At 49.4% G+C, this 11,237-nt stretch overlaps 1 protein-coding gene across 1 annotated transcript in view; it reads left to right on the forward strand.

The window, feature by feature from the left end:
- Positions 1 to 11,237, forward strand: part of LOC119181797 (uncharacterized) — a 214,431-nt gene that overhangs the window by 38,490 nt on the left and 164,704 nt on the right. Inside the window, exon 5 of the mRNA XM_075875477.1 lies at positions 6,399 to 6,705. Within this exon, the coding sequence (XP_075731592.1) occupies positions 6,399 to 6,705 (307 nt within the window). The remainder of the gene's footprint in view (positions 1 to 6,398; positions 6,706 to 11,237) is intronic.

Raw genomic sequence — 11,237 nt, forward strand, 5'->3', positions numbered from 1 at the left:
GCTTTCTGAAAAAGGACTATATATATATATATATATATATATATATATATATATATATATATATATATATATATATATATATATATATATATATATATATATATATATATATTTATTTATTTATTATTTATTGTACCCTCAGGGCTTTACAGCATTGCAGAGGGGAGCGGGCACTGACGAACAATGTTAAAGAAAAGAATACATAGACAAGACACTAGAGCATCATTAAACACTGGAAAGCAACTATTATCAACTGCAACTATGTTATACAGCCAGTAGGTTATACAAGAAAACTAACAACATATATATATATATATATATATATATTTAATGACGACTCGGTTTATACTCGGGAGCGAGGAACGGAACGAGCGCACCATCATCATCATCATCATTCCCCTCACGTGGAAGCGGCGAGCCTGGCCGCTGCAAGTCAAGGTGGCAAGGAACGCCGCGTGAACAGCTTCATCGGGAGGCGTGTACAACTTCGGTGCTGCGGTAACGGCCGGCAGTCAGTTGGCACGACAAGTTGTGTCACGTGATAGTTGACCGGAGAAGTCTGCTGCACAACTATGTATACGGGCCGATAAACCGAGCTCGGAACTTGTCGCACAGACTAGGTGTGCGAATGGGTGACAAGACCTCGTCCCCCGGTCGCAATGAGACCCTCCGATGACAAGTGTCGTAAAGTACGGCCTTATTTTCTTGTGGCGTGGCTTCTGTGTTCATACGATCACGCTGGCGACACTGGGAAATGCGAGAAATATATTCCTCGCAAGAAGACGCGAATGGAGTGCCATTCCCGGTGAGGAAGGGAACGTCGTTAAAGAAATGGTGAACGTCCGTAAACGAGATAAAACGGCAAGTATGTTTGTGCGCTGAACGGCGGTGTTGCAGGCGAACGTAAGGAATGGTAGAAGTGTATTCCAGTTTTTGTTGTCCGATTGAACATAGACAGTGATCACATCGTCAAGAGTTCGGTGAAACCTCTCGGTCAGTCCGTTAGTTTGAGGATGGTAGCTAAACGATGTATTGTGAGTAGTGTCAGAAGCGCGCAGAACTTCAGCAGTTGGGATAAAAATGCTTTTCCACGGTCGCTTAGGAGTATGCGGGGAGCACCATGACGTATAATAATGGCCTGAAGAACGAAATCCGGAACTTCCGCTGTTTAACCAGTAACCACAGAAGTTGTCTTGGCGTAGCGTGTCAAATGATCTACGGCAGTCACTACCCATCGAGTTCCAGCGCCAGTGATGGGAAGAGGCCAATAAAGGTCAACACCTATACGACCTCAAATGGTGTTGTGGGGTACGGCATTGGCTGTAATTGGCCGACAGGGACAGAAGTCGGCAGTTTGTGAGACGCTGACATCGAGAGCAAGAACCTACGTACCGCGCTATGCTGGTAGAAAAATCTGGCCAGTAATGTCGGCTTCGAATGCGGTCGTAGGTTCTGTGAAAGTCGAGGTGGCCAGCCATCGCATCGTCGTGAAAGGCGTTAAGCACAGGATGCCGAAGAGCGCGTAGTAAAACAGGTACCCAGTGTTGATCGTCAGGGCGATAAATGTGACGATATAGTAAACCATCCTCCAGCCTAAATTGGTGGAGTTGACGACGAAGCCGTGCGTTGGGTGGACGCGAAGCTTCATAAAGGGGGTCTAAAATGCGTTGACAGTACGGCTCAGCTAGCTGGCGAGAGCTGAACGCTTGTTCGTCGGCGGTGGCCAGCTGGTCCAGTGAGGCGAGCAAGGCAACCAAACTGGAAGTGACGTCTAAACTGGTGCTGTTGGGAATGGTTGCGGGAGTGTCAGGCGGTGCCGTAGGTAGGGGGCAACGTGAAAGAGCGTCGGCATCTTGATGTCTTTTGCCAGATTTTTAAATAATTTGAAACTGATACTCTTGCAGGCGTAAAATCCACTGACCCAGGCGCCCGGACTGGTTCTTCAATTTAAGAAGCCAGTATAAGGCATGATGGTCCGTTACGATAGTGAATTGACGGCCATACAGATAAGTACGGAACTTCTGTACTGAACTACCGCGAGGCACTTCTGCTCGGTGATGGTATAGTTCTTCCCGGCAGTGACGGTCAGCACTCTACTAGCGTATGCAACGGTTCTCTCCTGTAAAGAGTCGTCGCGTTGCAGAAGAACAGCACCCATACCACAGCCGCTGGCGTCTGTATTCAAGAGTGTTGGGGCGGTCTCATCAAAATGGCAGAGTACAGGCTCGGACGTGAGTGCTTCCTTCAACAGGTCAAATGCCGAGTGACATTCTTTGGACCACACGAAGGGCACATCAGAAGCAAGGAGCTTGTGCAGCGGTGCAGCTATGAAGCGAAGTTTTGTGTACAACGACGGAAATAGGATGCGAATTCAAGAAAATTTCGCCAATCTTACGGCTTTCCGCAGCGCGGGAAGTGAAGGACGGCAGAAATTTTTTCGGGGTCAGGGCGAATTTTGTCCTTGCTCATGACCTGACCAAGAACTTTAATGGATTCACTGGCAAAATGGCATTTCTTGGTGCTGAGTTGCAGACCCGCGCCTGTGAGGCATGTGAGGACTTCATTGAGGCGTTGCAGGTGCTGAGAAATGGTTGAGGAAAAAACGTCAATGTCATCAAGGTAGTAGCGGCAGGTCTTCTATTTAAGGCCACGCAGCATGGTGCCAACCATGTGTTCAAAGGTCGCGGGTGCATTGCAGAGCCCGAAGAGATCACGCTAAATTCGTATAAACCGTCTTTTCTTTATCGTCTTCGTGCATGGGGATTCGCCAATATTCCGAACGCAAACCAAGGCTTGAAAAAATATTCCGCGCCTTGTAGGGAATCAAGGGCGTCGTCAATGCGTGGCATGGGGTAGACGTCCTTACGTGTAATTTTGTTAGGTGTCCGTCAATCGACGCAAAAGCGCACGAAGTCATTCTTTTTGCGTACCAAAACAACAGCCGATGACCTATGACTAGCTGATGGACACTTCTCGTTGGAGCATGTCAGCGACGTTTTCCTCGATGATTTTTCGCCCAGGGAGAGACACGCGGTACGGGCGGCGTTGCACAACAGATGTTCCCTTTGTCTGAATGCGATACACTGTCGTGGTAGTCTGGCCCATGCGTCGAGGAGAAGGTGTCAAAAGAGTCGGCGTGTTTTGTTATAGCAAAGCAAGCAGCTGCTGCGCCTGAGTAGCCGTCAAGTCATCGCTGATAAGAACTGCCAAGGAGGAGGAAGGTCCAGGCTCGCATGTAGGAAGATCTTCGGTGGAGACAGGCTTAATTAAGTGGCGTGACGCTTACAGGCTCAGCATCGACAGCGTAGGCTACTGTGGTACCCTGTGAAAGTAGAATTTTCTCCGGTGTAGCATTCATTGCGATGACGATCACAGAGCCGCTGCGAAAGCGTACCACACCTGACGCAAGAGCTATGCCTTTAGTAACGCCAGTGGACGAAGGGGACACCAAGACGTCACCATGCTCGATGTGCTTAGATGTTAGGGTCACAATTTGCTCTTGACGTGGCAGTAGCTCGGAATTTTTCGGCACAGACAGGCGATGTGGCTTGTAGATGTCTTCGTCGAGCATATATAGAGTTTGTATCGGTAAGGGGCAGAACACGTTGTACTCAACATATCGCAGCTGAAAAAGACAGAAAGTCCCAGCCTAGAATTTCTTGGTGAGGGTACCGGGTGAGTACAGTGAACTGGATTTAGTGAAGGATATCGCCAATAAAAACTCAGGTAGTGGGAAGAGCGGAAGGGCGAATGGTGTTCCCCTGTGCCGAGACTAGAGTGGGTCGATTATAAGGCGCCATGACTTTTCTGAGACGTTTACACAAATCATAGCTAATCACAGAAAATGTCGCACCGGGTGTCCACCAAAGCATCAACAAGAACGCCTTCCACTACGACGGAAACCATATTGAACATTGAACGGGTGTGATGGGGAATGGCAGTCCTACTTTTACGTGCATTTCTCCCCCCAAAACTTTCTCATTTAGTTTTCCGATCGGTTGTCAGCTGTAAACGAGGCAGGATGAAGCGGAGAAGATGTGCGACGATAGGGCGAAGGCGAGTGGCGTCGGGTTGAACGGAAAGTGTGCCGGTCCTCATTCGACACGGGCGGTGATGGAGACCGCTGCTGGGGAGACGAATAGCGCCGTGCCTAAGAACCGCTGCTGGAAAAAATCTCGTTCGCGCATGTCGGAACCCCGACGCTTGTCCCGTTGGCGCTTGCGGCAAAAGCGCGATAATTGGCCGCAGTATCCACAGTAAAAGCATGTTGGACGATACGGGTGCCAAGACGGGTAGTAGAGGGCGTCACTTATCGATTGCCGCGAATATTTCTTGAATCCGTAAAAAAATAGAATGAGCAAAGTTACAAGTGTTAGTGGCGCGCTTCAAGAGTCTCATCTTTTGTCCGGACGTGAAAGCCCTGCTGTGCTTCCTGAGAAAGACAGGCTTGTGTGAACGCCTCTGACATGCGGTGGAGTTCTACACGCTGCAGTGAAATTACTGTCAGTCTTTCCCCTCTCTTGTTTTCTTTTCCCTCTCTTCCCTCTTTCTCATCCATCTTTCTTGTCCCCTTCTCTAATCCCCCAGTGTAGGGTGGCCAACAGGATGTCTTTCTGATTAACCTCCCTGCCTTCTCCCTTTTGTTGCTTCCTCCTCCTTGTGTGGATGAGCGCGCGGAGGGGAGGAAGTTACGTTACCGCACCAGACGAGGCGTGATGGTGCTCTCCAATCCGCCTCTGTTAATGTCCTGCGCTGCCCCCTGCCGTTTGGGCAGGCTTGTGGCAGGGCCAGATGCAGCTGATTGGATCGCCGAAAGCAAACAAACCTTCCGAAATCGAGATATATGTCGCCACTTTCCCGCGAGTGGAAGAGCTCATGCGCCGAAGCGTCGCGAAGAAAAGGCGGGTTGTGATTTCTGCTCGAGGGTGTGACTTACTGCGTAAAGTTAGTCGACTACGGAGAGCAGCGCCAGCACGTAGCGGATGTGTAATCTAAACGCCGCTCCTTGTGTTGGCCAGTAGCGTGCTACCCGCTGTCCTACGTCATAGCAGTGGGTGCCGGTAGCTCCGGAAGGAGCGAGAACGGGCCTTCGTATGAAAAGAGGATGCCTGAGAAAAAGAAGTGGCAACTTCGCACGCAAGTTGTAAACTGTTTGTTGCGAATGACTGCAAAGTTTGGCTCTGATGTTCATAGCACTGCCTGCTGTCAGCGTGATGTTTTTTTCTTTCGACTTTTTTTACCGAAGGCTCCCTGGGCACCGTCATAGTCCTCTTTGGGCTTTTAAAATCCGTTATCCCCCCAAAGTGCACTGCCGAGAGTGTGACGACACTATTTCGTGCTCCTGTGCAACATACTAGAAGGGAGGTGGGCCGTCCTCCTCTCCGTTCAGGGCTTTAATTTAATTATAGGTGTGGCTCGTAGTCTCTTTAGAGGGCCACTCACCAGGCCCCATACCTAAATTTAGTAATATAGTAGAAGTTGTTGGGTGTCCGATGAGGAACATTTTGCCACAAAAAATTTTTGAATCGGTTCATCACGAGCTGAGAAAACAGATTTTTTGAAGCGGCGCGAAACGAGGATGAGAGGAGGCGAGCTCGAAAGCCTTGCCGCTCCTCCGCGTAGCCTTCGCAAGCCAAATCTCCTCCCCACCCTCTCAGGCATCCGACCGAGAGGTCACGTGCGCATGACGTGCCCAAACAGGTCCAACCCCCGAGCACGCGAGTGGCGTTGTTTTGTTGACCAGTGTTATTTTGTGGTCTTCTGCCCGTTTCTGCGGGATGGTTTGGAAACGCTGGCTTAGACGCGGGAGAAAAAAATGAGCGCAATGAGTGCGAGAACGCGTAGAAGCATTCCACAGCGGTCGTCTCCTCGATGCGCTGACCGTGGGTACACGAACGCATGCGAAACGCCGGCACATTAGCCCCGCATCTCATTAAAATTCGCGGGTAAAAAATGGAAAAAGCTTGCACACATTTCCTTATAGTGTCTCATTATATAACTAGAGTTTTATTAATCTCTTGAAGCAACAAATTACATAAACTACGCATGTCCTGTTAAATAACTATCGCCATGTCACGTGCTACTGTTTGCAACGTCAGATCAGAGTCATCTACGTAGAGGATCAACGTCACTGCATTGCCGTGTACGTAGGGCCATTCATACGCGCACGTCATGCCCTCATTCTCTGGGCGCGCGCCAGCTGAAGGGAAGGGGAGCAGCGTTCATCTTGAAATTTGACCCATTTCCGCGGCGCGTAGCGTTGCATATTTTGGCAGACGTGATCATGAACGCCTCGTCTACGCATTGCGCTTGTCAGCTCAAAATGATCAAACCTGGTGAGTGGCCCTTCAAGCCGGGCACTTAAGCCGGTGGTCTGCGTACTTTTCTATGCCCCGCAGAAGCTGCCGCTCTGGTGCCGTTCAGCCGGCGCCTGGAGGAGGACCTGCTGAGCCTGGTGTGTGACAAGAAACGCGACGACCAAGCCAGCGGTAGGCGGCGCTATTCGTCTCCCGTGCGATCGCGGCGCCTAAAGGAGCGACGACACAGCTGCGAGCGTCGCGACAGCGAGGACCAGCAGGAGCGGCGGCGAAGGAGGAGGAAGGGCAGCCCGCAGAGACGCCGCGCCGACCCGTCGTCTCCGTCTCCTTCCTCGTCCTGTTCATCGGATTGGAGCTACGGAAAACGCCGCCGAAAGTCCCGCTGGAGGTAACTTTTGCAGAAGACTTAGAGGGTCACTTATCAGGGGATGTGTGCCTGCCAGATGCGCAGGGGGCTTGAGCACCCCCCCCCCCCCAATTGTTTACGCCTCCCTCCTTGTTCCCCCCCCCCCCTCGCAAGAGCAAACATAGTCAAAACACAATGCCTAAACTTCCCGCCTTCGCCTGAAATAATTCGCTTATCGCTGAGGTGTGCCCACTTCAAGTATTACGAATTTTATACGAAATGTCTTCTACAGAAAGAAAAAAAAGTTGGTCTAGAGGCTCGTTTGATTGGTTGGACATTGCAATAATGAGAAAAAAAACGATAATTAATCTAAGCGAAATATGAAGAACGTTATATGTAGTCATTATTATGTAAAATGTTAAGAAACTGAAGAAAATGCATACGCAAAGAGGAATATTATAGATATGACTGAAGTTAAAAGTAATAGGCACCTTAAACTGGGAGCGGTCACGGTCCTTTCGGGGGAGACTGGCGAACACTGGCATATGCCACGGCCGCGGGGTAAAAAAAAAACATTGTTTTTTATCCAGCGGCCGTGGATATACCCACAAATGCGTAGAAGGAACTGTAGGTCGCTTGCGCATAACTATTCTTCTGTAGTGACCGAACGTAAGGCTTAGCTCTACCTTCGCCTAAGTCGTCAACTGACCGAAGCGTAAAATGCTTGGTCTTGTTGTTGTTTCGGTGGCCAAGCTGACCGTTTCTTGGCGACACTTGTGCGCTCGTCCGTAACACGAATTATATGCAGTTCCTTGTATACTGGCTCGGAATGCTTCATCTGCGTGGGGCTGAGCGTACAGGCGACGCTCAGCTAAAAGTAGCCAATACTGGATTCATATGATATCCGAACTTGAATTTAGTTAGATAAGATTTTTGTTAACTGTCAGGTTAATTGGTCAAATTTAATTTAGGAGTTCATTGCACCAGTGTGGGCAGCTAGGTATTTGTGGTGGTGGTGGTGGAGCAACTTTATTTATTGTCCGGCCAATTAGTGACCTGGGCACACGTCTCCCGTGTCAGGACGTCAAGGCCTTGCCTCTCCGGCGCTTCACGGGCCTCTCGGACTGCCCAGAGTTGGTCGGCGAGTTTGGAGCTCCGCAGAGCGGTTTCCCATGCCTCGACGAAAGTAAATCGGAAATAATACGCTTCGCTTTAGCCTCGCAGTTCCGGAGCGTGCGTGTTAGCGTAGCTATATATGCCTGGCAGACCTTACAGAGGTTGGTGCTTTAGATCACGCGGTATATTCGGTGACATATCAGTAGATTAGAGTAAGTTTTCCTTTGCAGCTGTCGCCAGGTAACGGCTTGGACCCTGCAGAAATTGTCGTGAGGCGGAGGATAGCATCGGCGGGCCAAGTAGAACGCCTTGGTCAGGTCATTGTGTTCCGTAAGTCGATCCCGGACTGCATACTCTTCAACAAGGCAATTTTTTGGAAAACTTTATTTATGGAAGTCCGAAGGCGTGTATACTAGCACACGGCGGACCGCTCCCACAACGAGACAGTAAGACCGAGAGCTACCGCCGCATCGTGGGTCCTCTGGACAGCCCAATGTTGCGATTGAATGTCTGGACGTCTCTGAGCGAAGCCACACTTGCTGGATGCTGCTGCATCGGTGCCGAATACCGAAGGGCGCTCGCAGAGCATGTGGTGTAAAGTGGCTAGACAGCCACATTTCGTGCACGAGTTGGTTAAATAAACGTCAGGATAAAGCTTGTGGACAAAGGCAGGGTTATGACACGTTTATGTTTTAAGTAATCTCAAGCAGGTGGCACCGTTTCGGTACCTGGAGGAGCCGATATCAACCACGAGCCTATTAGCGCGTGACCTCTGAAACCCGTTTTCGCAGCTCACTGAACACAATTAACCTAAGAGATACGCGAGGGAACGAGAACGCCACCATATTTTACCAGATACCTAGCTAAGTATTAGGGTCTCCTCTGGAATCCATTTTTTAAGGTCAACCTCTTAATACAGTGCTCTTTTACCCGCCTTCTGTAACGGGCACTTCTAGCCAGCCGGTCTAAGAACTAGCTAACATCCCTGTCTTTCCGCCTAAACGTTCTTCCTCTTCCTCATTTTCCAACTCCTGGTGAATAGTTAGGGCCGATATCGAAGGCATTGCAGTCTGACTGGGCGTGAGTGTGAGAAAAGTGACTTCTACCACCGTATTTACGGGAGCGCTACTAGCACTCGTCAGCAATGACTTTTACTGATGAGCGTTGGGGAGACTATGCGTAAGCTAACTTAGTTCTGGCAAAGCTTTTGCTAAATTAACCTAATGATTGCTAATGGTTGCGAATATTAGTCAGAATTAGCGATCGCTGATGGCTTCTGCTGATAGCGAACGTATGTTCGCAATCAGCGGCTACACTAACATCATTTTCATTCAGTCTGAAATCTTTTGATGCAGTTGTTTACAGACGATTTCACTTTCGACACGTGGGGGCTGCCTTCGTGGGCAGTTAATTGATTTTTTTATGTCTTGGTTTGAAATAATAGCGTCTTATAAGGTCTGATGCACCAAACCCAACCTTTGATATGCGTATGCGTGTACCGTATTGCTGATTGTTTGGTTGTTACTTAGGGACAATCGCAATAGCCGAGTGTGGGGGCGCCGAAACCACTCCGAAGAATAGTCTTGTTTCTCGACTAACAGTTTCCGGGGTTTAACGTGCCAGAACTAGGGTATTGTTATGAAGCGCACCGTGGTTGAGGGCTCCGGAAATCTCGAATATAATATGTTCTTTAAAAGCGCGTTTACACTAAAGCGACATGACACCGACACGAGCGCGCCGAAGACACGAGGAAGACGCAAACCATCGGCCGACGAGTCGCCCGATGATGAAGTCGCCAGACCCCATGGTCACACTAGGCCGATGACGCGTCAAAAGACAGCATTTAATCGTAGTGTAACTTGATAAGAGACCGAAAGCACCATCGGCAGACCTGTCGTCGGCGTGTCTTCGGGATATCGGTGGCTGAGCAAAAATTTGCCCCATGTCTTTGCTTCAAACGACTATGAAACGGGCAATCTTGGGGGAGTTAACAATACCCTCCCCGAGGCTTCCGCGGCGTTGAGTAGACAGCTCTGAGAATGAGGTGCAGGTTTGCAAGTTTAGTCAGTGACGCTGCGTGTGTCTCCAACGTGTTGACAGAATTGGCCAACGAAAGACTGTGAGCAGGACAAGGCGCGGGCGGGGTCTTCGAGAGACCATTGGTGGACCGTTTGTGTCTTTTGCAGTGTACATAGGCCGACGACAAGAGAAAAGACACTCCCAAAGGCAGCCCGCAGACTGAAATCGGTGTCGTCTCTTTCTAGTCTAAACGCGCCTTAATGCGCACTGCTCTATGTAGAACACGGGTCTCCAGGACTTCACTTCCATCGAAAGTCTTATTACAGCAGAGTTGTTAAGACCCAGCGCAAACGGGTCAAGGCCTAGCGAGGAGCGTGAGGTGGACGGAAGAGGGCGAAGCATAGCATAGCCACGTATCGTCGAGTGTAACTAGGAGGTAGGTAACCGAAGTAGAGGTGAGGTGGACGTAAAGGTGGAGGGAGGTTGGATCAGCCAAGCGAGTTGGATGTTAAAGGGACACACTAAAGGCAACTATTAAGTCGACGTTGATTGCTGAAATAGCGCTCCAGAAACCTCGCAGTGTTACTTTTGTGCCAAAAAGGGCTTATTTTGAAATAAAATTACGTCTTAGTGGTCTACATCGGGTTAGCGCACTTCAAATTGCCCGCCTCAAGAAGTGAACTGACCGGACCGACTCACGACACTGTTGCCGTGCACAACGTTGCTGGGCTTTACTGCGCTAGTAGCAGCGACAACGGCCATTGATCAATTTTCGCCATTGGCTCCAAGATCGCAGACGTCTTTGGTTCAACTGTGCCCCGCTAGATGGCACCACCTGTCCAGTGTACCTGTGTAAAGAAGAATTAATGGGTAAGAAGTAGGTGAAGGAAGCTGAGACCGATATGTGGAGCATTGGCATGATTAATAAGTCCGTACTAGAGATATATCGAACTTTTAAGCAGGAAATTGCCAAGGAAAAGATCTATGACAATACTCGGGATAGTTCTCTACTGTTTGAGGCGAGGACGGGAGTATTACGAACCAAGACATATCGGGCCAAATACGAAGAGGTAGACACGGTATGCATTGCGTGTGAAGAGGAGGAGGAAAGTGCCGAGCACTTGATGGTGTTCTGTAAAGGGCTTCACCTATATAGTTCAGGGTGATGGCGCAGTGTTTTTCAAAGCATTGGGGTTTAGGGACAGGGAGGGCAAAATAGACTTTAAGCGGGTAGAATTAACTAGAAGGAGGTTATCTGATTGGTGGCTAAAGTCAAGGCACGAGTGAAAATTAAACCCTTCACTGCAAAGTACCAGTCCTCTACCTCAGTATTTAAAGAAAAAAAAAGGTAAATCTAGTTTTTGGTTCACCAAGTATTACGGCTTGGTGGCACTAGCCACCGCCCAATCTAAAGGGCACAGCTATATCAATTCATCTAT

Source organism: Rhipicephalus microplus, chromosome 10, assembly GCF_043290135.1.
Source record: "Rhipicephalus microplus isolate Deutch F79 chromosome 10, USDA_Rmic, whole genome shotgun sequence".
NCBI classification, from domain to species: Eukaryota; Metazoa; Arthropoda; class Arachnida; order Ixodida; family Ixodidae; genus Rhipicephalus; species Rhipicephalus microplus.